At 42.7% G+C, this 27,879-nt stretch overlaps 1 protein-coding gene across 1 annotated transcript in view; it reads left to right on the top strand.

Moving 5' to 3' along the window:
* The window catches only part of MYO16 (myosin XVI), a 599,120-nt gene that overhangs the window by 56,047 nt on the left and 515,194 nt on the right, over positions 1-27,879 (top strand). Inside the window, exon 2 of the mRNA XM_075562598.1 lies at positions 355-425. Coding sequence (XP_075418713.1) covers positions 355-425 — 71 coding nt within the window. The remainder of the gene's footprint in view (positions 1-354; positions 426-27,879) is intronic.

The raw sequence follows: 27,879 nt of genomic DNA, 5'->3' as shown, positions 1-27,879 counted from the left end.
AACTTCAGTGCTTTTAAGCTAATGGTTCCTAAGGAGTCTAACAAAAACATGGACATAATTACTCCATCAGCACAGCAAGATCTTTATTTGTTGTGCCTTTGTCTATGAAGGATGCACGAACTAGACTGGTAGACAAAATAAAATGTTACCCCGGTCTCTTAATAATGTGTCTGCTTATAATAGGTAATCATTATGCAAAACTGAGGAATAAATTTGGAACCAAAATAAATTCTAATAATCCTTTGATTAATACATGAAATCAAGTCACGTGATATTGGATGCTTTATTATATAACTTTAATTCAAATAGTGGGATAAATGTTTAACATTTCTTTTCTGTCTTTCTTTTTCACAGTGCTTCGGTTACTGAAGGAAGGTGCCGATCCTCACTGTCTTGTTTCTTCAGGAGGATCCTTACTTCATCTGGTAAGAACTGAAACAGCAAAGAAAAGAAGACTGCACTGTGACTCAAAACTGTGCAGCAAAACATACCTGGATAGAAAAATGACGCGTGTCATTGGCCCAGAAATGTTTCATAGAGATCAGCTTCCTCAAAGAGTCGATCATACATACATGTGTGACGTGCTTTTATTTTAATATGGACTACACAAAAAGAAAAGTGATGTGTCTCAAATTTGACAATGTGGATATTGAGCTGATGTTGATTAATGGCTACATAGATATTTAAAATAATCTCGAACAAATGGGGTTAGAGTCCCAGTCCCAAAGCAGAGGCTTTGAAAATTTCTAGTGTTAAACAGGTAAGTAGAGTAATATTATATCATTTAGAGTAGTAAGCCCTCAGCTTTTCATTTCCTTCCACAAATCGCCCTTCTGGGTTCCAGTGAATTTTGACTAAATTTCACTGACGGCCTGACTCATCTAAATGCAAATTATACCTACCTTATATAATATTCTTTTATAAGCAGGGAAGAAGTAAATTGACAGAGAAATAATACTTCAACAGATAAAACAAAATTATCCTACTAGCTTCATGTGGCCACTTAAAATCATTTTTTTTCTTCAGTTGGGCAGAAAGCTGAAAGGAAAAGTCAACAATGATGCAATTTAGTGGTCTTTGGAATTCATTTAAAGCTTTTAATGTAATTTTGATGGATATTAAAAATTAACCTGGTGTAGAAACCTAACTTATAATCGTCTACATGGCCCTTGAATGTGTGGATGGTGTTTAATTTGACTGCTAATGTAAACACTGATGGTTACAATCCCCACAGCGGCACCACAGACGCCCTATGATCCACCTCCAAAAAGATCGCAGCCAGAGAAACTCGATGGGGCTCTTCTACTCTGTAATGCATGGGGTCACCATGAGAAGGCATTGACTTAAGGCCAATGGCTTTATTTTATTTTGTGCCAAGACTGTCGTTCGGTTAGTTACTTGAAATGGCTCTCATACTGTTCGCTAGGCGTTGGGCTGATGATCACAAAATCTGTGGTTCAACTCCAGCAGCCTCTCCAAGGGAGAAAGATGAACCTGTCTGTTCCCACAAAGATTGATAGCCTTGGAAACACACGGGAGGAGCTCTGCTCTGCCCTATAGGTTCACTGTGAATTGGGATCACATCCATGTCAGTGGGCCATTCGCTTCCATCAGATGAGTGAGTGGGTAAGACTATGCAAGTGTGAGGGGTTTGTAGCTCATCACCTGGACATGATAGCTTGCTAATAATCTAAGTAAGGTACTTGGCACCTGTGTGAAGTAGGACCATGCAGATAAGGTGTGAGGGACCCTAACATGGGTTTGGATCCATGTTGCCATCCTGTGAGGCTTAACATAAGCTAACACAGATGAGGAAATAGGAATCTCATTACTATTACAAATGAACGGCCAGGAATAGAGTGCATCCTTTGGACCACACATCCTTGTGCTGAGTCTCCGCAATCCTTGGAGCCATGACACAGAAGAACCTCGGAGCCATGACACAGAAGATCAGAGACCACAGGGAAGTGGGAAAGAAAGAGTGGCAGCAAATCAGCGCGCAGCAAGATGTTGCTCCGGGCTTCCCAGCCCATGGAGCGAGGGATTTGCGTGGCTTCAGAAGGAGCATAGCGAGTTCAGTGGGATATCGTTTGAGGGAGCTAAGTTTGCCAACGAATGGAGCTGGATTTTAGCATCGCCGGGCCAAGGGTCAATGGCAGAGTGGGCAAGTATTGGCAGATCTAAAAGACTTTGTGAAACTCGTTCAAGCAGTCCAAAGGCCTGTGTGGCTGAGACACAAAGGACCAGAGAACAGAGTGCCTTTGAGCGTAGCTTGAGAAGAAGCTGGCCTGGTGAAAGAACTGTATCCTGAGCATTTCTGATCTTCATTCTAACCTGTTAACTTCCCTACCAAACTCACACTATGACTGTTGTCTGTGAAGCCTGTGTGACCATTGCAATGAGTTACTGAGAGTAGTAGAGAATTACAGGGCGTGGGAGGGACAGGTAGTAGAAAGCCTGGACTAACGCTAACAGTTCTTCTCTCTTCCCGCATGAAGTCAGACGATGTCAGACACAGGCTCTAGGCTATTCTTACAAAGACACGCCAAAAATGTATCCTTCATGTCATGACAAACTATTGCCATCAACTCCATCAAAAACTACCTCGCATCACATGAGTTCTCAACTTTGGCTGACATGAGATTCAGCTGGAATGTTTAAAAAAAAACAACACAGATGTCTCAATCTTCGACCCACCTAAAGCATTCTTATTCAGGGATTTTAGGGTATAATTTAAATATTGCGGATATTAAGCATTTTTCTGATAACTAGGTAGAGAACAGCTGGATTTTGAGAACAACTGCACAAAAGAGACATCAGTACTACCAAAGTCCCTAGTGAATGGAACAGAACAGAAAAAAATATGGAATGTTGAGACCTCGTGTCTTAGGCTGGATTCCCAGAGGAGCAAGATCAGTGAAGTTTATGAGAAATTTATATCGAGAAAATGCCTCACATAGTTTGTTGTAGAAGCGGGAAAGCCTTAATTCAGCATATTCTCCATCTGTGGACCAAATGTTGGACTGGAGGCTCCTCTGACTTGAGCTGCTTCAGGACCTGCAGAACTCATGATCCGCAGGAAGAAAGTAGGCAGAGGTGGATGAATCCATGATCAGCAAGTCAGACTTAATGGCTGCAGAGTCTAATGAAATCAGGTTGGCAGGTCAGATGACAGGCCACTGATGATGCCCAGGATTAGTAGGCATCATGTAGGTAGTTGGATCTACTGAAGGGCTGGTCATTGAAGATCCAATTATGAAAGTGATTATATTAGACCACATCCAAGGGGGTTACTTGCTAGGTCTAAGCTGTCAAACCACTAAGAATCCTGGTTTCCAAGTTGATATCAAACCTAACCATCATGATTTATAAAAAGAGTGTAGGCAATTGCTTCTTGGCATCAACTGAGATGGAAAATAGATAGATTTCCAGAATCTTTTCTTTCCCTGAAATGTTATTATAAAATCTTTCCATTTTATACTTAGCTCATTATGTGATTTACAGATATTGTCCAAAGAACCATGCCTCATCAATACCTTTATTCCTAGGTTTATTTATGATAAATGGTAGCGCAGGCACAAACTGATGAGAACATTCCAGAGATGACAGATCCCTTCCTGCACAGTATCACTAGTGTGTTTACAAGGAAGTGCAATGACCAGCTTCTTTTCAAGAAACTCTGGCCAGACCATCAGCTCTCTTTTCCTGGGAGCACCCACCCTCACCTCATTTTCCCAATTGGAAAGCAATCGGATCTCATGCCATCTGCTTCCACTCCTTCTTCAGATACATTCCTACTATACACCTAGCTTTTTCTTTATGCGGGAAGAATCCTTTAAGCGCACTGAGCCTCTTTTCCCTTTGTGAAAAGGGGATTATTGTATTTATTGCTAAAAGCACCACATCTGAGTATACATGGTGATGACAAAGTATATATATGAAAATAACATTTGACCATATAATGTACTATAGGTAGATCAGATTATTGATCAGAAAAGTAGATAACACATTCTATTCTTTTACCTAAAATGCCATTTCATAAAACTTTACTTTGTTATATTCAGAATAACTCTGTGATCAGGAGATCTTACTAGCAAAGTAAGATCAGGTGCCAATCTTACTTTACTAGTCAGCAAACTGAGAGTCAGAAGGTTTAAGAAATTCAAATAACCCAATACACCTCTATCATTGTGGTAAGATGAATTTACTCAATCTGGCAATCCTTGTAATTTTCACCAAATGACTGAGATGCAGATTCAATGTAGAAGACTCTCACCTGCGAATAGATAAATTGTGTCATTTCACCGGGTACAAAAGGAGCCGTCTCAGAAGCAGGAGCAGAGGACTCCCAGGACCATTAAGAAATAAGAGACAAAAGCACAGCAAAAGCAGAATTACAGACGACTTCCATTTGGGTATTTCCCAGAAGTGAGGCAGTTTCATAACACATGCCTGCACAGGCCTGAAGTCAGGGTTCAGAGGGGCTGAAGGGCTGAGGACCAGAGACGAGCTTGTGTGCGTGACTGAGGAGTGCTATGGACCGAAGGGCTGTGTTCCTAATGTTTTCTGAGCCGGACTGGATGTAACCGATTCACTTTCCTCATCGTGTCCCGTATGCGTGAGTGTTTTCTGAGTGTGCGTTGGGCTGCGATCCACAGGGCCAGCACTCCCACATCTGCGGGAGAAGACAGGGATGATGTCTCCGCCTGTAAAAAATTGCGGATTAGGAAGCCCACAGGGTCCGATCTACCCTGTTCTACAGGGTGGCTTTGAGTCAGCATCTACTCAATGGCAGTGAATGTGTTTTTTGGGGTGGCCTTTGTTATGGATTATTGAGCCTAATTAAGAAGTGGACTGTCCCCAGAGGAGTGGTTGGTATCAGTATAGGATAAAGAAGGATGGGGGGTGGGGGTGGGGGAAGGAGTGGAGATATGTCTGACCTCTACCTCATAGGAATAATCCACCAGGCAGATACTATGTAGTATTGGAGCACACAATCTGCTCTTCTGACCATAAGCACTGGCTTCTTCCCACAATTCATTTGTCAGTAATACCCACAAAGTGTTAACTGGATTCCTCCATAAAGCAAATGATCGTTCAAAAACAGATCACTTCTACAAACCAGTCAGGTTCATTCATTTTGATTCTATCAGGAATAAGTTTCACTGTGTTTGTATGTATTTCAGAGGGAGAAAGAAAGAGACAGAGAGACCGAGAAAGATTACACACTTGGATAACTAGCTTTGTGTCCTTGCTACTTCAAACTACAATGAAAAGTCCACTATGATCCCTTCACCACTACTACTCTATCCTGTCCTACTAGCTCTAGCCCTCTGGATAAACCCCAGATCTCATCACTGCCTACGCTGTAATGTGTCTGACACAGCATCTAGATCACTTTGCTCCCCTATCCAAAATAACTTCTAAAATGTCCAAGTAGCTTCTCTTCTCAGTCAGATCCACTGCCCTAACAATTCTTCCCCAGTCACTTCCCTCCCAGCCTTTGTGATCTCCCTCCAGCTCTACCCCATCTCGCTCTCTCTGCCTCAGCCACCTGGCTGCTGAGCCATTCCACAACCTTGCTGACTGTCCTCGGGCCACATGTACTCCTTATTTCTGTTTAGAATCTAATTTGCTGCCCATCACAAGGCTCACTGGCTTTGTACCTCTGCTCAAATACAGTAGTAGAACAGCTTTGCCTGGCGTACACTACATGATAAAGTAGATCATCACCACGCCCTCACAAATTACCTAACTTCTACTTTTATTATTGTTTTAGTGTTCATTCTCTTCAGCCTTGACGGCCACCAAGCAGCTTATAGGTTCGTGTGATTATTTCATGCTGCCTGCCTGCTTGCTACCAGAGTGTCAAGTCCGTCTGAACTAGGGCTTGGAATATTTCCTTCACTATTTTAGCTGCAAGACTTAGAAGCATACACCTAGAAGATACTTGCTCACTGGATCATTTGCTCACTGGATCATTTAATTCAATAAATAAATAATATCTGAGATGATATTGAGGGATTGGGGTACAGAGACACAAAGCACGTGGAGGGGAGAAGGCAGCAAATGAAATCACTGATGACAGTGGACCTAAGAGAAGAACAAGCAGATGACACTGAAGGAGGAAAGGAAAGAGGCCACTCAGCCCCCTTCAGGGAACAGGTCTCAGACCTTTTGGGGATCCTTGGGGGCCAATGTAGTTGATTCAAGCACGTACAGCTCATGATCCTTGCTTTTGCTGAAGAAGTCCCTGCCATGGACTAGTGAATGGATTATTGTTGGGACCATCCTTCTCCACAGTGAGGCAGTGGTTACCCTGTTGTACTCGGTCTTGTAGAGTTACTATACTTACAGCTGAGGCGGTGCAATCTGTGAGGCCACGGTTTCAGACTTACCTTAGTGTGTATTAGCTAGCTCTACAGTTTTGGCATCTGATGTGTACTAAATCTGCAATAGATAGAAAATGAATGGATGGAATAAAAGTCTATAATAGACGCTTGGATTAATGAGAAGGTAGTTATTTTAGTTCCAGGTAATAGAATATAAAGATTCAGATATGGTTAAAGGCGGGAAAACAAACAATAGGAATATTGAAGTTTGGGGGTGATGTGAGTCCCTTGATTAACTGTCGAGGACCACGCTGATATGTTGTCTCTTTACATTGCTGTACATGGTCTGTGGCTATCAGATACAGGAGACGTGAGCATCCCTAATACACCATCAGAAAAGCCTGATGGCTGACGGACTGTGGACTCAGCACCGATGACTTCTTTTTTCCTGGGGTTACTGAGTAAATAGAAACAAATGAAAAATTGCAGGTTGCCAGAGAGATGAAATTGCAGGGTTTGAAAATGCCTTAGGCACTGAAGCAAGCAATTTAACCATCTAAACTGTCGTGTGAGTAGTTTGCTGTTACCCCCACCTTTTGGGCATCGTGTTATGAAGCCTGATATTTTAGAAGCACTCAAGCTGTAATTATACATTCTTAGATCAATGTGTGTGAGCAAAAGGCAGCATATGTTTGTGTGGGGTATGACGAAAAGCTGTGGAAATTGAGATTTCCCAGAGATTTGTTTAACTCAATTATTATTCATTGAGTACATTCTAACTTTCTGTAAAATAATTTCTCTTAGAAGAGCCACAAGGATTTTTTTGTTGTTGGAGATTAAAATCTGCCATAGTTTCAAAAGTAGATGTTGGAGACAGATGATTGACTAGCTATGGTCATGTAACATATTCCGGGTTTTTTTTTAGTTACTCATATATTTATGTATTTTTATTATTGACATATAACTCATTCACATATCATGCAATTTAATTGTTCAATCGTTATAAGAAGAGTTGTGTAATCATCATCACAATTTAAGATATTTTCTTCTTTCTTATAACTATTGTTGGTAGCTCCCCATTTCACTTATTGTCCTTAGGTAATTTTTAATATAGTTACTGTCTTTATAGATTGAACAGATTTCATTTATGAAAAAATCAAACCAAAGGCAAACAAAAACAACAACCTAACAAAAATGTCAAAATAAAACAGAAAAATCGCAATTAAAAATCAAGCATAAAATATTAAAAACTGGAACAGATTGAAAATGAATGAGAGGGAAGATGGAATGATAAAGTGGTACATTTTCACCTAAGTTCATCTGCCATATTCATCTCAGAGTGCTCTCTGTAAGATGGCAACACATTTCATCTTTCTCATAAATTTTCAACAACGACAATTAATTTATTGTTGTTAGGTGCCCAATGGTTGTTTTTTTATGTCCAGTTGATTAAGCACCATGTAACTGGCTGAGTAGATTTGCCCCAAGTGGGGGAAATGACAAAAAGGTAAAAATGCTGCGCCCAAGACATCTAGTCTCTTTAGACCACTGTAGAAGGGAGCTCAGATTTAATTCTGTGTAAGATTTGAGGAATGTTTACAACTGTCCCCAGTTGTCTGTTGGGGCTACCCACATCACCAACTCATCTTCGAGTCCTAGCATCAGATCATGTTTCCCTGTTGTCCATAGGCTTTCAGGGACTAATCTCTGAAAAGTCAACCACAACCTATTCCTTCTTCTTTTTTAAAAAAAATTTAAAAAAATCTTTTTATTGGGGCTCATAAAGCTCTTATCACAATCCGTACATACATCAATTGAGCAAAGCACCCTTATACATTCATTGCACTCGTCATTCTCATAATTCACCTTCCACTTGGGTTCCTGGAATCAGCTCGGTTTCCCTTTTTTTCCCCCGTCCCCCTCCCTCAACGATCCCACCCCTGGTCCCTTGATAGTTTATAAATAATTATTATATCTTATCTTACACTCCCCGGCGTCTCTCCTCACCCACCTCCCCATTGCCCATCTCCCAGAGAGGAGGTTACACATAGATCTCCAAGATCAGTTCTCCCTTTCTACACCCCCTTCCTTCTTCATATTCTGCTTTTTTTTTTTTTCTGAAAGCTGTGAATCCCAGGTGACCCTGCGGGGGAGAGCTTGGCGGGGGGTGGGGGGCCCACAACTTCCAGCGTCACAACAAACATCAACCACAGGATGAGAAATTGACAATAAGAAAGAAAATATCTTGAGGGAAAATTTAAAAATGACTCCGATGTTGGAGGAAAAGGTACAGAGCATTTCATTTCTTTTATCAATATTGAAGTATTTTAAGCAATAGTATGCATACTTCATATAATAAAAGAAACTAATATTTAAATTATAATATGTTTCTTCTAGACACATTGATTTGAAGTGTCTCAATAACATTTCAACACCTTTGAGTTTCAGCATGTTTCTTTAGAATATCAGGAGCTACAAAAAATGACTAATGATTTCCTATAGTAGAGTTCAATAGCTTAATATCTTGGCTACTAACACCAAAGCTGGCCGTGTGAGTCCGCCAACAGAGCTGTGGGGAAAAAGACCTATCTGCTTTCATGATATCGCTGCTGTCGTGTGCATTTAAGGTCATTCTTCTTCATCACCGCATAGTGCAAGCCTCCACTTGACAACTGCGAGGTGACTGTGCATGAGGTGCATTGACTGAAAGACAAACCCAAGTCTACGACATGGGTGTTACCCTCTTTTATTTTCCAATTCTTAACAGCATATGTAGGAGCCCCAAGTGGTATAGTGGTTACACACTGGGCTGCTAACTGCAAGGTCAGCAGTTTGAAACCACCAGCCACTCAACAGGATAAAGATAAGGCTACTCCCTTAAAGAGCTACAGTCTTGGAACCCCATAGGGACAGTATTGCCCTGCCCTGTAGGGTCACCATAACTCATCAACTCGATGGCAGAGTGTTTGGAGTTCGGGTAACAGCTGAGGTTATCTGTGACTCCCCCAAATCCTCTGTATATTCTCTTTCACCGAATTGGGCTCGTTGACTTGAAAGGATCTCTTTTCAGATGGTTCCTCCCCCTTCTGTTGTATCTTTTCAAAAGCACTTACTGTATCTTTCATCTTTGCAAGAAGAATGCATAGGATACAGAGCTACTTAATAAAATTATGGTCATTAGAAATTAAGCAACCCAGTGGCACAGCTGAAGGGCAGTTTACAATTTGTTAAAAGGACAAATGCTTTATTAATTTTCCCATTTCTTGATGTGCATCAGTGGTGCATCACTAAACTTTTATCTCATAATGACATATTGTATAATTAGAGTGCTGTTCAATTGGATGAAAGATAATTTGAAATGTAGTTGGAGATAGTAAGTATAAGTCAACTCAGAGTATTTCAGATATTTTATCTACATCAAGATAATCTGGAGTCTAAACATTTTCCAGGGCGAAGATGCATGAAAAGCAGAAATAAAGAGGATTGTTAAGGTGACACTATATTGTCTATGATCTGTCAATATGTTATGGTACCAAAGACGCTGCAGATATTTTACTCAAGGCAAAACACAGGCTGGTCGGGTCAGTCTATGGAATCGGTGTGGAAAACAAAGAACCGGATAGCAGCTCTGGATTGCTTTCATATTGGAGTGATGTCAGCTATTTGGGGAAATTTCAACAAATTTACATTGATTTTACTACCGGTGTCATCACCCTCTCCTCTCTGTCTCTTGCCTTCTGTCTTCTCTCTGTGTGTGTGACTGAGAAATGGTTTCTGAGCCACATAGAACTCATCTACATCAGACAGAAAAATGAGCTGTGACTATTCCAAATAGATGTTGTATATTCTATTGCTTCCTTTCATGCCCTTCTGTGAACCATCAAAGCTGCTGAAAAGTTCAGAGATCATTTTGGTTTTGATTTTGATCAGTAGCAAAATTTTTAAACATTAATTTTCCAAGAAAAATTACTTTCTCTTTCTTACCATTATGAAATAGATCTGTTTTTATGTATGTTTTTATGTGTATTTACAGGTCTTGTGCACAGTACTTTTTACCAAATATCTCTTGTAGTTTTCACAGAATTCATATGCGATAATATTTTAACATTACCATTCTTTGGATGAAAAAACTAAAATATTTGCAAACAGAAAAGGTTGTACAGCATCCCCAAGGATATAACTGGGGATGGCAAAATCTTAATTATTTTGATAATGAACTTAGGTCCATGTGACATCAGAACTTTTACCCCAAATAACCGGCCAATAATACCTGCTTTTTACTGTGTAGGAAGTTAGAAGTAGGATCCTAAGCAAGGTGATATGCAAACAGACAGAGCTAGATAGATAGCTTCAAAACTTTCCAAAACCACAATACAAATAACACCTATTTCCATCAACTCTAGAGTAGAATTGCTTCAGAGGGCTGTCTTCCCTGTAATGCATAGGGCACCAGGTAGCCATGACTTTTTCCCACGGTGCTGCTGTGTGGGTTTGAACAGCCAACCTTTTGGCTCCTAGTCTAGTGCAACCACTTGTATACCCAGGAACCTAGATAGAAAATTATGCAGATAGATTTAATAAAATGTTTTTGAAATGCACATATATTTCCAGATTTCTCCTTTCTGTCCTCATGGCCACCCCTCCAGGAAACACCAGCCTTTTGACCAACCACTTTCACTAGGTGATCAGTCACTCATGACACAATACTCCCTCTGCATAATCCTCCAAATGGAACCATAACCCTAGCCGATCAAGTTTCCTAAGAACATAGCTTCGGTTGCATTATATTCTGGGTTCTACACTAGCGGAATCTGTGATCCAGTCTTTAGAATGGGCCCACTTGAATGCTTCCTTGTTTGCTCTACTCTCTTATGCAGCTTCCAAACTGGTTAACACATTTACAGCACATCGGCCTTCCTCAATGAGCTGTGAAGGATGGACTCCCCGGGCTCATGCTCCAAATCTGCTCTTCTGGAGAGCTGTTCTTTCTCTCTACTCTCTCTGACTTCTCCCTCTTTAGCAAGGACTATCTCAAATGGTACTTCCATCAAAGGACCTGCCCTTGTTTTCTCAAGAAGTAATTATTGTCCGTACCTTCTACTCCTTTTCCTAGTTATCTAGTACGACTGTAACAGAAATACCGCAAGTGGGTGACTTCAACAAAAGCAAAGTTATTCTCTCACAGTCGAGAGGGCAGGAAGTAAGAATTCGGAGTGCTGGCTCTGGGGAATTGGTTTCCAACCTTCCTAATGCCACAACCCTTTAATACAGTTCCTCATGTTGCAGTGATCCCCCAATCATACAATTATTTCTGTTGCTACTTCATTCCTGTCATTTTGCTAGTGTTGTGAATTGGCAACCCCTGTGAAAGGGTCATTTGATCCCCAAAGGGGTGATGAGGCACAGGTTGAGAACCGCTGCTCTCAGAAAAACCTACTCCACTCTTGACTTTGGAGGAAGAGCTTGTCTTTTCAGATTCCGTTGTGTTGTTCCTTGGAGAAAGTCCTGTGTTTTGGCATTGAAGTTCTTCATTCTCTGAGCACCCCATTGTATATCCTTGATATTCTCCATTTTCTGAGCACCTCTTAGCATGGCCTTGAAGTTCTCCATTCTATGAGAACCCCATGGCATGGCATTGAAGTTCTCCATTCTCTGAGCACCCCATAGCATGGCATTGAAGTTTTCCATTCCCAAAGCATCCCATAGCATGGCATTGAAGTTCTCCATTCTCTGAGCACCCCATAGATTGGCGTTGAAGTTCTCCATTCTCTGAGTGCCCCATAGCATGGCCTTGAAGTTCTCCATTCTCTGAGCACCCCATAGCATGTTCTTGAAGTTCTCCATTCTCTGAGCACCCCATAGAAATCCTCACTCATTAGCATAACAAAGGTACCCCCTTTCAAAATGAGATTATATCCACATACTTTCAGGGTCATAAATAAATCATCGCACTTCTGAAGCACATTGTTTCTCATTTCTTTTATCTTTCTTATTTTTTCCCTTTTTAAAAAAGGAAGTGAAGTTAGGTTTACAATATTTACATATTTCATCTTGCATTAGGAGTGCAGAAAAAGACCATAGAATAATTCTATTGTCTTTTTTTTTTTTTAATAAAGCATTTTATTGGGAACTCTTACATCTCTTATAACAATCAATACATCAATTGTATCAAGCACATTTATACATATGTTGCCATCATCATTTTCAAAACATTTTCTTTCTACTTGAGATTTTGGTATTAGCTCCTCTTTTTCCCCCTCTCTCCCTCCCAACCCTCCCACACTCACGGACTCTATATTATAAATAATTATTATTTTCATAACTTATACTGTCTTGTCTCCATTTACCCACATTTCTGTTGTTCATCCCCTTTGGGGTGTGGTTATATGACAATCATTGTGGTTGGTTCCCTATTCTTCCCTCCGCTTCCTCCTACCTTCATGGTATCACTAATCCCATTACTGTTCCTGAGGGGTTCACAGAGCTCTTAACCATGACAGTGTACATGCTCCGATCTAGCTGTATTTTTTAGGTAGAATTGGGGTCATGGTAGTGGGGGAAGGGAGCATTAAAGATTGAACTAGAGGATTATTTTGGGTTCTGTTGGTGCTATGCTGCACCCTGGATGACTTGTTCCTTCCTTGTGACCCTTCTGTGAGAGGTAGTCAAATTGTTTACAGATGGGTTCTGGGTATCCTCTCTGACCCCCACTGGTTGCATCAATATATTTTTTGTTTTGTGTCTTCTGATGCCTGATAACTGATGCCGTTGATACCTCATGATCACACATGCTGGTGTGCTTCTCCCATGTGGACTTTTTGCTTCTCTTCTAGATGGCCACTTGTTGAACGTCAAGCCTTTATGATTCTAGATGCTATATCTTCTTTCTTTTTTTTTTAACAATTTATTGGGGCTGATACAATTCTTTTCACAGTTCATACATATACATACATCAATTGTATAAAGCACATCTGTACAGTCTTTGGCCTAATCATTTTTTTCTCTTTTCTTCTTTTACATTTTATTAGGGACTCCAACAGCTCTTACCACAATCCATACATATACATACATCAATTGTATAAAGCACATCCATACATTCCCTGCCCCAATCATTCTCAAGGCATTTGCTCTCCACTTAAGCCCCTTGCATCAGGTCCTCTTTTTTTTTCCCCCCCTCCCTCCCCTTTCCCCCCTCCCTCATATGCCCTTGGTAATTTATACCTCGTTACTTTGTCATATCTTGCCCTATTCGGGGTCTCCCTTCCCCCCTTCTCTGCTGTCCCTCTCCCAGGGAAGAGGTCACATGTGGCTCCTTGTAATCAGTTCCCCCTTTCCAACCCACTCACCCTCCACTCTCCCAGCATCGTCCCTCACGCCCTTGGTCCTGAAGGTATCATCCACCCTGGATTCCCTGTACCTCCAACCCTCATATGTACCAGTGTACAGCCTCTGTCCTATCCAGCCCTGCAAGGTAGAATTCGGATCATGGTAGTTGGGGGGAGGAAGCATCCAGGATCTGGGGGAAAGCTGTGTTCTTCATCGATACTACCTCACACCCTAATTAACCCATCTCCTCTCCTAAGCCCCTCTATGAGGGTATCTCCATTGGCCGACACTTGGGCCTTGGGTCTCCACTCTGCACTTCCCCCTTCATTTAATATAATATATATATACACATACATATATACATATACACATATATACACATACATACACACACTTATATCTTTTTTTTTTTTTTGCATGATGCCTTATATCTGGTCCCTTGGGCACCTCGTGATCGCACTGGCCGGTGCGCTTCTTCCATGTGGGCTTATTTGTTTCTGAGCGAGATGGCCGCTTGTTCACCTTCAAGCCTTTAAGACCCCAGACACTATCTCTTTTGATAGCCGGGCACCATCAGCTTTCTTCACCACATTTGCTTGTGCACCCATTTGTCTTCAGCGATCCTATCATGGAGGTGTGTAGTCTATGATATGATTTTTTGTTCTTTGATGCCTGGTAACTGATCCCTTTGGGACCACTCGATCACACAGGCTGGTGTGTTCTTCCATGTGGACTTTGTTGCTTCTGAGCTAGATGGCCGCTTGTTTATCTTCAAGCCTTTAAGACCCCAGTCACTATCTCTTTTGATAGCCGGGCACCATCAGCTTTCTTCACCACATTTACTTGTTCACCCACTTTGGCTCCAGCCGTTGTGTCGGGAGAGTGAGCATCATAGAGTTCCAATTTAATAAAAGAAGGTATTCATGCATAGAGGGAGTGTTTGAGTAGAGGCCCAAGGTCCTTCCGCCACCTTAATATTTGACCTATAAATATCGACACAAAGATCTATTTCCCCAACCTTCTATATATATTTGCATGTACATGTCTTTGTCTAGACCTCCATGAATGCCCTTTGACTCCTAGCTCTTTCCTCCATCTCCCTTGACCTTCCTCCTGCCCTACTACCATGCTTCATCGCCACCTGGGCTAGTGTATACCTCTTCTCTAAGCAACCTTACCCTTGATCATTTCCCATCAGGCCTGCCACTCCCCCTTCTCTACCCTTTGGGGTCCCATGTTTTTCCCTTGTCCCTGGGTTTGTTAACACCACTTCCTTACCCCCCCGACCCCCCACCCCAAGTCCCCCCGGAACTGTCGGTCCCGTTGTTTTTCCTCCAGATAGTTCATCCAGCCTGTCCTATTCAGACAGACCTGTGGAGTCACTAACATGCACGAAAACTAGACAGAGGAACACAAAGCAACAGTATGCAACCAGACAACAAAACAACCAAAACAAACCACTGAAAAAGAACAGAACAAAACAGTTCACAAGAGAAAAGCTTGTAGTTAGTTCAGGGATCTTTGCTGGCCCTTAGGAGCATTTTCCAGTCCAGTCTGTTGGGGCACCACGCCCTGGCCCCAAAGTCCACTTTCAGCATTCCCTGGGGACCTTGCCACTCCATTCCCTTGCTGTTCTGCTGCACTCCCCCAGTGATTTGCCTCGGTGTGGTGGGATCAGGTCAGGTGCAATTCCCACACTGTGTCTCCGGTGCTGTCCCCTGTATCGCCCTTAGTCACTGAGGGGCATCATGTCTCATAGTAGGGCCAGCCATGTTGTTCTCTCTGTGGACTGGCTGCTCTACTCAGGAACATCATCATCACGGCCTGGTGGGCCAGGCTGTGCTCCACTCTCTCCTCCTGCCCCTTCATCTGCTCCCGTGTGCTCTGATCAAATATGTCCATCTCCCATAGCTGCAGGGTCAATGTCGTCCTTTGGAACAAGTTCTTTTCGGGGGAGGGGCAGGAATCCACTTGATTTATGGTGCTGGGGCCAGCCTCCCAGACCTCTCCACCGGTTCCGTCCTCCACGCCGGGATATTGCATTCACACCTTGCGACACTGGGTTGAAGCCTGGTCCCACTTTCCCTGTGGAGATATAAACCATACCCTCCCCTTGGGTGGATTGATGCCCCATTTCTGTCATGCTGATTGTACTTACCTCAGGGGACTCATGTTGTACCTGTCCCTTTGGGTCTGGCTTACCTCGCTTAACATAATTCCTTCCAGCTCTTCCCATGAAATAACGTGTTTCATGTGCTCATCGGTGCTTTTTAGTGCTGCATAATACTCCATTGTGTGTATGTGCCAAAGTTTGCTAATCCACTCGTCTATCGATGGAAACTTAGGCTGTTTCCAAGTCTTTGCTATTGTGAATTGTGCCGCAATAAACATTGGAGCGCATATGACTGGTCGTGTTTTATTTGCTGCTTCAACCGGGTATATGCCCAGTAGAGGGATGGCTGGGTCGTAAGGTAGATCAATTTCCATTTTCTTTAGGTATCGCCAGATTGCTTTCCACAGTGTCTGTACAAATCTGCACGACCACCAGCAGTGGAGGAGGGTTCCTATTTCACCACAGCCCCTCCAACACTTGTTGCTCTCTGATTTACTGATCTGAGCTAGCCTGAGGGGTGTTAGGTGGTATCTCATGGTTGTTTTGATTTGCATTTCTCTTATGGCAAGGGACTTCGAGCACTTTCTCATATATTTATTGGCCATATTGATCTCCTCTCTAGTGAAAGTTCTTCTCATTTCTTTTGCCCACTTCCTTAGGGGGTTAACTGTTTTCCTCTTTTTGCAGGTCATGATGGTGTTGTAGATTTTAGTAATGAGCCCTTTCTCTGACGTGTCATTACTAAAAATCTTCTCCCAGTCTGTGGGTTGCCTTGTCACCCTCTTGGCAAAGTCTTTCGAGGTGCACAGGTGTTTTATTCTTATTAGATCCCATTTGTCGATTTCCAGATCACCTGTGTGTGTCCCCTTCCCTGTTGCAGTGAGCCTATGTGCTCCCTGGGCCAGTGCTCTGAGATTAGTCCCGATTCCCTCCTTAATGGTCCTGATGGTTTGGGGTTTGACTTCTAGATCTGTGATCCACCTTGAGTGTATTCTTGTGCATGGGGTGAGGTAGACGTCTTGTTTCAACTTTCTACATGTGGCTATCCATTGTTTCCAGCACCACTTATTAAAGAGGGCATCTGCTTCCCACTTGACGTTTTTGGGACCCTTGTCGAAGATCAGTTGTCTATATGCTGATGATTTTACTCCTGGGCTTTCTATTCTTTTCCACTGGTCTGAGTGTCTATCATTGTGCCAGTACCATGCTGTTTTGACCACTGTAGCTATGTAGTAGGCATTAAAATCAGGTAGGGCGAGTCCTCCAATTGTGTCCTTCTTCTTGAGCAGTTCTCTGCTAATTCTGGGTTTCTTCCCTCTCCATATGAAGTTGGTGGCCAGTTTTTCCAATTCTTTGAAGAAGGTTGATGGTAATTGGATTGGTATAGCATTGAACTTGTAGAGTGCTTTAGGAAGAACTGTCATCTTTACTATGTTCAGCCTACCTAACCATGAGCAGGGGAGCTTCATCCATTTGTGAAGGTCACTTTTGGTTTCCTGTAATAGGGTTTTATAATTATGCTTATATAGGTCTTTAGTATTTTTTGTTAAGTATATTCCTAGGTATTTCAGTTTGTTCTTGGCTACTGTGAAGGGTACTTCCCTCTTAATCGCCTCTTCCATGGCCCTGTCCGATGTGTATAGAAACCCTACCGACTTCTGTTTATTGATCTTGTATCCTGCTACCCTTCCGTATTCCTCTATTGCTGTAAGTATTCCAACTGTGGAGTTTTGGGGGTCTTCAATGTATAGGATCATGTCATCTGCAAATAACGATAGTTTCACCTCCTCCTCTCCCAACTGGATCCCTTTGATGTCCTTCCGCTGTCTTATGTTGTTAGCCAGAACCTCCAAAACGATATTGAATAGAAGAGGGGACAGGGGGCATCCTTGTCTTGTACCCTTTTTCAGTGGTATTGTTCTTGTCTTTTCTCCATTGACTATGATGTTGGCTGTTGGTCTTTCATAGATAGCTTGTATGAGCTTGAGGAACTTACCTTCCAATCCTATCTTCATGAGTGTTTTGATTAGGAATGGATGCTGGATGTTGTCAAATGCTTTTTCTGCATCTATGGATATTATCATATGGTTTTTATCCTTTTTCTTCTCGATGTGGTGTATGATGTTGATGGATTTTCGGGTGTTAAACCATCCCTGCATCGCTGGGATGAATCCTACTTGGTCGTGGTGAATGATATGTTTGATGTTCCTTTGTATTCTATTGGCCAATATTTTGTTAAGGATTTTTGCATCTATGTTCATTAGAGATATTGGTCTATAATTCTCTACACTTGTGGGGTCTTTTCCCTGTTTGGGTATCAAAGTAATGCTGGCTTCGTAAAATGAGTTTGGGAGCTTGCCGTTCTTTTCTATGTTCTGGAATACTTTGTGGAGGATCGGTGTCAGCTCTTCCCTGAATGTTTGGTAAAATTCTGCTGTGTAGCCATCTGGCCCTGGGGCCTTTTTCCTTGGTAGGTTTTTGATGACACTCTCTATTTCTTCCTTCGCTATGGGTTTGTTGAGGTTCTTGATCTCTGTCTCAGATAATCTAGGGATAGATTGTTTTTCTAAATATTTATCCATGTCTTCCAGGTTTCTGAATTCATTAGAATACAAACCTTCATAGTACTTTGTGATTATCCTTTTTATCTCATTGGGGTCTGTTGTTATTGCCCCCGATTCATCCCTCATCCTGGCTATTGATGATTGTTCCTTTCTATCTTTGGTAAGCTTTGCCAGGGGAGTGTCAATTTTATTAATTCGTTCATAAAACCAGCTTCTAGTTGCGTTAATCCTTTGCATTGTTCTTTTGTCTTCCCACTGGTTTAACTCCGCCCTGATTTTTATTATTTCTTTTCTCTTGCTATTGGAGGGGTAGTTCTGTTGACTCTGTTCTAGTTGTTGGAGGGTTTGTGTTAACATATCTGTCATACGCCTTTCTTCTTTTTTCATGTATGCATTCAGTGATACCAAGCTACCTCTGATATCTGCCTTTGCAGTGTCCCATAAGTTTTGATGTGTTGTATGCTCGTTCTCATTAGTTTCTAGAAATTTCCTGATATCCTCGCTGATCTGGACCTTAACCCATTCATGTCGCAGGAGATCGTTGTTTATTCTCCAATTGGTGGCCCTTGCTTTTCTGGGTGCCCTTCTATTAATCTCCAGCTTTATGGCATGGTGGTCTGAGAAAGACGTCTGGATAATATCTATGTGTTTGAATTTACTCAGGCTGGCCTTGTGCCCCAGCATGTGATCTATTCTTGAGAAAGATCCGTGTGGATTGGAGAAGAATGTGAAACCTTTTGCTTTTGGATGAAAGGCTCTATAGATGTCTATCAGGCCCTGTTGCCTAATTACATTGTTTAGCTCTCTGGCCTCTTTGCTGAGCTTCTTTCCCTGTGACCTGTCTTTCTCTGATAGTGGAGTGTTGAAGTCCCCCACTATTATTGTTGTTTCCGTGATTTCTTCTGTCATTTTTTTAATAGTTTGTTTGACGAAATTTGCCGCACCATTATTAGGTGCGTAAATATTCAGTATGCTTATTGCTTCCTGGTTTACTGAGCCTTTGAGCATTATGTAATGTCCCTCTTTGTCTCTTTTTATGTTTTGGATCTTGAGATCCATTTTGTCGGAGATTAAGATAGCCACTCCTGCCTTCTTGGAGTTACCATTTGCTTGGTAAACTTTCTGCCAGCCCTTTATTCTCAGCATATGCTTGTCTGCTTGCTTAAGGTGTGTCTCTTGCAGGCAGCAGATTGATGGGTTATGTTTTCTAATCCAATCCTCCAGCCTCTTTCTTTTAACATATGAATTGAGCCCATTTGTATTCAAAGTGATTATTACAATCTCTGGCTTCATGGTTGCCATATTCTGTTTTGTGTTTTGGGTCTTTGCCTATCTTCCTTCATATCAGTGTACTGCGTTTGAGTGGAGGGTTTCTATCCTGTCCTCTTTTCCATCTGAGACCGTGTTGTCCTGGTACGTGTTGCTGGCATGTTGGCTTCTAGATGGAGATGGGCTATATGGTGGTCTCCTGGTGGTTCTAGTTGGAGCTTGATCTTCTGGCCATAGTGAGTCAGCCAGTATGTTCTGCAGGGTCGGGTGACTTGCAGTATATTTTTTGAGTTCTTCCTTGTCCTGGAAGACCCTTATCTTACCCTCTATCTTAATGGATAACTTGGCAGGGTATAGGATTCTGGGGGAGGCATTTTCATCTTTCAGTTTTTGGAAGATGTTGCTCCATTCTCTCCTCCTCTTCATGGTTTCAGCTGATAAGTCTGAGCATATCCTTACCTGCGCTCCTTTGTATGTGACTGTCTTCCTTTCTCTTGATGCTCGTAGAATTTTCTCTTTTTCCTCTAAGTTGGATAATTTTACAATTATATGCCTTGGCGTGTTCTTCTTGGTGTTTAGCTTAGCCGGCGTCCTCTCTGCTTCCTGTATGAGAGTCGGATTCTCCTTTGTTAGGTTGGGGAAATTTTCTTCCAGGAATTCCTTTGCTATCTTGGCGGTCGATTTGTGTGTTATGTTGTGTTCCGGTAGACCAATTATTCGAATATTATTCCTCTTCATAGCATCTGTCATTGATCTCAGGCTGTCTTCTGTTTCTTTAATTTTCCTATCTGATTGTTTTTCTCGCTTGCTTCGTTTGGTTTGAGCGTCCTCGAGTTCACTGATACGGTTCTCAGCCTCCTCAAGCCTAGATATAGCTTCTGTGACCTTTTGTGTGGCCTCTGCTACCTCCTCTGTTAGTTTCTGCAGTTCCTTTTGGTGGATAGTATTCATCCCCTCTATTGTGGACTTCATCCCCTCTATTGTGCATTTCATCCCTTCTATCGTTGCATCCTTATTTTGGTTTGCTTCTCTTAGCTCCTGTATTACTGCAAGCAGAGTTCTGAAGATTTCCTTTTGTGGCTGATCTATATCTGTTTCTTCTATGAGTGACGTTAGGTCTGTTAAAGTGCCTCGTTTTTCTGATTTTTTTGTTGGGAGTGATGTGGTCTGTTGATTTTTCCTTGATCCTTTAATAGGCCCCATGCTTCTGGGAGACAGGAGTAACCTTATTGTGTGGAGGCTCAGGCCACTGTGCCGTCTCCTGGGGTGGCTGGGGCGGGCTGCGGCAGGCTTAGGGCTGGCACTGGGGACCCAACAGGGCCCCAGGTGGTGAGAGCTGGCTGGAGCTCACTGACGGCTCCTCAGGGACTGAAAAGCCGAGACCCAGGCTCCCCTGCAGGTGGAGTGTTTGATCTGCCCGGGCTGTGAGCGGGCGCGGGGAGGCCCCTTGGATAGCTGCGCAGGCAGCTGCGGGACACTGCAGGGAACAATGGTGTTCGCTCTCCGCCCTTTTGGCGCGACCCGCAGGGGGTAATGGCGCCGGCAAAGGAGGCTTGGCGCGAAACCGCAGGGGGCAATGGCGCCCTTCCTCTGCTCAGGCTCAGAGTCGCGGCCGCCAGGGTCCCCGCAGCTCCCTGGGGAGGGCACCTCCTCCTGTGCCTTGCGCAGGGGGGGGCCCTTGGTGGGCAGACTCTACAGCGCGGGGCGCGGCGCTCCGCGGAAGCTCAGGGTCCGGGACAGGCGCTGGTTGAGCTATGGCTCCTGTTGGCGGGAAGCGCTCAGCGCAGGGTCCCCGCCAGGAGTGGAGCTGGCGCTAGGCTGCCAGGGGCTGGCGGGGGCGGGCGGGGGTGGGAGGCCAGCGCACGGAGGGCAGGTGGAGAGGTCCGCGGCAGCAGTGCGGGTGGATGGTCCCCCGTGGGGGTCGCCAGACAACCCGCGGGTCCGCTCCCCTGAGCTTGGATGAATGGAGGGAGGGACGTGGGCCCAAGGGCAGATCGCTGCCCTGTGGGGAGAGGGGAACTGCGGGAGAGGAAAGCTTCTCTCCCAGTGGGGATCCGCGATAGGGAGTGGGGAGTGGGCCGCTGGAGTAGGCAGGGCAGGCAAGCGGCTCTGGGCTGGCGTCGGGGTTGGGGATGGAGCCTAAGCCGGTCGCCAGTGAGCTCACGGCAGCTTAGTGGCCAGAGATGTCCCACTAGTCCGGTCCTCTTTCACCTAGACCCCTGCTCCGGACAAATACGTGGGGTAGGACTGGGGTGCTGTCCCAGGGGGATATTTCACTCACCAGACTCTTACTATTCAGCTACCTGGTCGCCAATCCCGCTTTGTTTGGAGGAGCTCTCAGAGTATGCGGGTGTACCTGTCGGCCATCTTTGAGCAACTCCCCTCTATTGTCTTTTAATTGCAATCTTCACTAACTTTATGAAGTCCCTACTTATTTTCTTTGCATGGTCAATACTGTTTTTGAAGGTTTAGCTTGTTAATGTGCTGTGGTAAAGTTAGAGATTCGAAGGATAGATTTCTGCCTTGCAAATGATATTCAATCAATAACTGACTCTTGGATCAAACTGGATACTGCCCTATTAGCTCTTTGTAAGTCTATTCTGCCAACTAGTTTTTGAAGCAGCACAGGGACGTGAAAGGGAAAGTACATGTCATGTAGGCATTTTAAAAACTCCTCTAACAAATTCAGAGGCTGCAAAATCCTCATTTAAGGTAAACTGGCAAAAGGAAACTTTCATTTATAAACCATGGAACTTGATAGGTGAACTCTATATATTTATCATGATTTTTGTATTTTCTGAGTAAAATATTTCAAGGTTGTTCATTTCATACTCATTAGCCAACTAGTCCAACTAAAATAGAAAAAAATGTCCCTTCCAAGAATCCTCAAACTTTTTTAAGGGGGGGCCAGTTTTATGTCCCTCAGACCTGTTGGAGGGTCGAACTATAGTTTTAAAAAAACTATGAAAAAATTCCTATGCACACTGCACATATCGTATTTTGAAGTAAAACAACAAATGGGACAAAAACACCTGGCAGGCCAGATAAATGTCCTTGGTGGGCCACATGTGGCGCACGCGCCATAGTTTGAGAACCCTTGCAGCAAGTAGGGAAAAGTTAACACACGGTTAATGTTTTAAATTGCTTTTCTTCAGCATTTGGTTTCTATGTTTTCAAGGTCTTTTTCACCAAGTCAAGAATGTACGTCTGTTGACTTGGTTGCACTGAGAAGCATAACCGGAAGCTATGAACTACTGAGTTAGTGATGAAAATGTTCACTGTAACTTTCTAATCATATGCTCAATTCTATGAGCAGGAAGAAGGGATTCATTATGTTGGTTTTGTTTTGTTTTGTTTAGGAATCAGCAGAGTAGATTTTGGTCATAGATTAGGATGTGAGAATTTAATATTTTGGGGTGGAGTTCTTGCAAGTCAAGAATGATGAGCACTGAAGCCAAACGTAGATGGATCTTGGTGGAGTCCGGGGAAGAAGACACCCTGAGCTCTAGTATAGGGCAGACAATCAAAGTTACAGACACAACATTACGTAGTATGTTCATTGTACTTTGGTGGGAGAATCAACTGGGATCATTGTCCTCATGTCTTTGATGAATGAGAGTCATGACCCAATTTGAAGAAAAGGGTAGCATCTAAGGTACATCTTAAAAAGAAACTCATGAAATTGAAAACGAAATGCTTCTAGAGGATTCCAGAATAAACTCAGAAAATGTTCACCTTTTGGAAAGATGTCTATTTAATGTGAAAGAGGTAAAGTGGGAAACTGGACTATCAAGGATGCTTAGTAAATTCTGGACTGACTTTATGGAAATCATTTGGCTGCTAGCTGCAAGGAGCCTGGTTCATTCCCATCTGCTGCTCTAAGATAGAAAGATGAGGCTCTCTGTTTCTGTAAAGACTGAGAATCTCAGAAACGGTTGTTATGAGGTGAATCGACTTGATGGTCATATGCTTAGATTTTGGTTTTCAGTCACCATATTGAATTTCTTCAATGGCATTTTAATAAGCAAATCCAGATAGTCAATTTGCACAGAGGCCCACACATTATAAAAGTGATCCCTCTTGGCATTTTGAGTAGAGAATGGTGACAAGGAAAACAGGGAGAGCGGATTCTGGCAGGCTGTCTGTGGGCAGCCCAGCTGCGGCCAATTTCTGAAGAAGGGCACTGTGTGGATTTAGTAAAATTTGCATAAGCTCACCCGCACATGCGTGTGCATGTCCTATTAAGTGTATCCTGAACTTTGGTTGCATACAGAACAACCTGGATTGCCAGGAGAACCTGGTGGTTTGAAGAAAAATCTTTCGAGGGAAAATTAGCAGTGTGCTATCTAAGAAAGCTTGGGATAAAAATGAGGCTGTTTACTCTTGAAAGATGTGTACAGTGTTGGATGCGCTCAGGGGCAGAGCTGTCCTACAGCGTCACTCTGAGTAAGAACACTCGATGGCAGTGCTTTCGGTGTTGAGTCTCTAACAACGATATTGTCAGATCGTTGTAACAAGAATCTCAGCCTTGATAATCTTTTCAGACAAGTGTGATTAGAAGGCATTTATGGCTGTCAAATTATTATTCACAGTCTTCTGCAATGTGAGTCTAAGAATTATACCACTTGAGAGGACTTGATTTCACCAGAACCACTTTGCACATTGTATCAATTTAACTCTTGATTTGTGGAAGACACTAAAAAGCCAAAGCCCAGGTGTCTTTGCATTTTAAATGTGAATTCCTGAGGTGCCCCATGGAGGGTATCTTGACAAGCACACAAGGAGGAGGCCACCTGGTTGTTCATTATGCAGTGAGCTATCAGGAAGGTGAAGAAGGTACCATACAGAACTATTTGCATATGGATGACCTAAAGAAATGGGGTCTAAGCCAGACAACAATTGAATTTACATACTTCAGTCCTCACTTGTCTCTCCCCAAACCTGGAGGCAGAGCTCCGACATTCAGAGCCTGCGTGGCAGTCTTTATTTTGTTACATTATAAAAAACAGATACAAATAGATCTTGCTTCAAACTGAAACAACTCTCTTCAATTGACTGACCCTGACCCCGAATTTTTGAGTATGCCCAGTGGACCCCCTGGTCTCGGTTCTGACTACCTAACAGGTTCAGTTGTTTTGTTCCATATTTCCCTCTCATGGGTATACTGAATTGTTTCAGGACACTCCGGTGAAAAGGTAATCCTTCCTCTTTTGGACTGAATTTATACTTTCCTTGAAAATCAGTTATCCATTTACATGCTTGCCTATTTCTAAATTTCTTATTGTTAGTTGATTCAGTGATCTTTGTTTATTCTCGATAAGGATACCTGAATTTGGGCCAGTGTCTGCTAGTCTTTGCAATCAGACAACTTTAGTTAACCAACTTGATTTCATTGAGATGACATTAAGCTATTCTTGGTCCTTTGCAAGGAGGCCTGGTGAGCAATGGTCCAGCATTCTACTGGGCCGCTGAGGGTTGCTGCCTCCGCCCCACCAGCTGCTAGTAAAGGACAAAGAAACCAAACCAACCAAACAGACAAAAAACAAGGGATGGGGGCGGGGGGTGGTTATGCAATGGGAAAAAAGTGAAAAACAAAATAAAACAAAAAACACATAGCAAAAACCAAATCCACTGCCACTGAGTATTTGAATGTATAATGATTCACACTATATAGAAACTTACAGGGTTTCTGAGACTGTGAATCTTTACTAAAGTAGACAGCGAAATCTTCCTTCCAGGGAGCTGCTGGGGTATTGAACCCACTACCTTGATACGTAGCAACCCCAAATCTACCTGAGCTCTATCCTATAAAGCACCACTTGGTTCCTTTTCTATGAAGATTTTAGTTTAAGAAACCCTATCAGGCGGTTTCACTCTGTCCTACAGAGTTGTTACAGAGAAGAGTTGCTGGATGACAATCAACAGCAAATGAATCTCCTTAACTTACACATTTTATATTCAGCCTTTCAATTTCTATCAACAGTCCCATTGGAATTTAGATTGGGCCTATGCTCTATGTGCAGAGAAGTTCAGAGAGGATTTGTATTGTAGTACAGTATCATCAGATGAAAGTACCTTGCTAATAAATTTAGCTCGATCGCTTCCCTCAGTAGTGTCTTATTGTTTCCAGGGTGTCGATTTCAGGCATCTTCAGTCATCACTGTCCCTATTTCATACTGGTTGATAATATTATAAATGAAGGCATTCTTTTCTAAAAGTTTATTGCTAGTATACATAAGTAATTCCAGTTTTTTTGTTAATCTGGAGGAACCTGAGTGGTACAGTTTGTAATCCACTGCTAGCCCAAGGAGTGGTAATTTGCACTCACCCCTTCAGAGGAGCTCCAGTGACCCAGTGGTCATGCGTTGGGTTGCTAACCACAAGGTCAGTTGTTCCAAACTATGAGCTGTTTCTTAGGAGAAAGATGAGGCTCTTTTCTCACATAGAGGATTATAGTTTCAGAAATGCACAAGGACATTTCTACCCTGCCCTATATGGTCACTATGAGTCAGAATCAACTTGGTGGCAGTGAGGGTCTTCATGGAAGAATTACCTGGCTACCTGTGAAGATCGCAGTTCAGAGAACCCAAGGGAGCAGTGATACTCAGTAACACGTGGGGTCTCTGTGAGCCCAGGGCCAGGTCTACAGGAAGCAATCAAGTATTGATCTCGTATCCTACCACTTTGCTACCCTTGATGGAGAGTCTCTCTCCCTCATTGTTTACTTTGTACAATCCATTTTATATTCTCCATGAACCTGCCAGCCATCCATCCATATGAAAAGAGAATTAAATTTTCTGACTAACTCACATGTGTTCTTTTTCTTCTACCCCTTATTGCACTGAACCCTCCAGGACAAGGTTGAAGAGTAGTGGAAAGACTGAAAACTCTCATAAAGCTTTCTGGGTTTTTTTGTTTATTATTAGAAAATAGTAGTTTTTTATTATTTTAATTTTTTATCCATTTTCAAATGTTCTGCCTTTGAACTATTGTGTTAGAAGATTTAAAGTTAACAGAATTGGTGATGAGGTGAGATTCCAATGAAGGTGCATTGGTGGTGCCACCTATAAGCTGTGGGCTGCTCACAGAAAGACTGACAATGTGAACTGACACAGTGCCTCTGTCTGTGGGGAAAACAAACAAACAAACAAAACCCTGGAGGTCTACTTCTGTGAGAACTGTGCGAAAATTCTTCTCTACTTTGTGGCTTGCTATGAGTCAAAATTCTTCTGCATAGCACAAGACGACCAAGGTCAACTCTATCATTTTCCAGCTTATTTTTAAACTGTTGCTCCCCTCCCTTTTTTGCCCCTAAATTCTTTGTACTTAGGTACATTTTTATGATTCAAGTCTTTCTTTTCTTTCTTTACTTTGATGCATTATCTGCGGTAACACTTTTGAGGTGCTAATTGCAAGGTTAGCATTTCTAATCCACTCACAGCTCTGCAGGAGAAAGAAGAGGTCGTCTATTACCCTAAAGATTTTCTTTCTAAGAAAACTCAGAGACGTTCACTACGCTTCAGAATCAACTTTGTGGGATTGGGTTTCGGTTTTAGTATTTTTAGTGTGTTTATGTACCTCCACCCTGTATGGGTAACAGTATTATTTTCATGTCTCCTTGCCAATCACACTAGTAGGTTGTAGTTGTTGTTAGGTACCAACAAGTCAGTTCTGACCCATAATGACCCAATACACAACTGTCCCTATGCCTGAACCCCTTGCTGCAGCTGCAATCCTCTCCATTGGGGGCCTCCCTCTCTTTCATGACCTCTGGACTTTACCAAGCCCGGCCTCCTGCTTCAGGGACTGCGCTGTCCTGACAACATGTCCACAGGATGTGAGACGAAGTCTCACCATCCATGCCTCTAAGGAGCTTTCTGGTCCTACTTCTTCCAAGACAGATTTGTTTGTTCTTTTGGCAATCCATGATGCTTTCTATTCTTAATTTATATACAAGGAGTCTTCACAATGGTCGTGGAAAAATGCAATTAAAAGATAATTGAATTTTCCTGTCAACTTTTGGAAATAAACATTTGTGTGTACTTCTTTATACAGATGCACACATATACACACATACAAGTGATGAACCAATAGGGATATATTATTATCTAAAAAGCGACGGTTTAATTTAGGAGTCGCTCTTGTGCATTTCCATGGATTTTTGAGAAGTGCATGATACTTTGTTTCCACCTGTGAAGTATCACACAGAAGAGAGTCCACTCTCCAGTGCTGCATCTGTCTCCTCTTCATCAAGCCTCCCTCAGAGACTGTAGCC

Source organism: Tenrec ecaudatus, chromosome 11 (genome assembly GCF_050624435.1).
Source record: "Tenrec ecaudatus isolate mTenEca1 chromosome 11, mTenEca1.hap1, whole genome shotgun sequence".
Classification (NCBI taxonomy): domain Eukaryota; kingdom Metazoa; phylum Chordata; class Mammalia; order Afrosoricida; family Tenrecidae; genus Tenrec; species Tenrec ecaudatus.
This window is presented reverse-complemented; position numbering and strand designations above follow the sequence as displayed.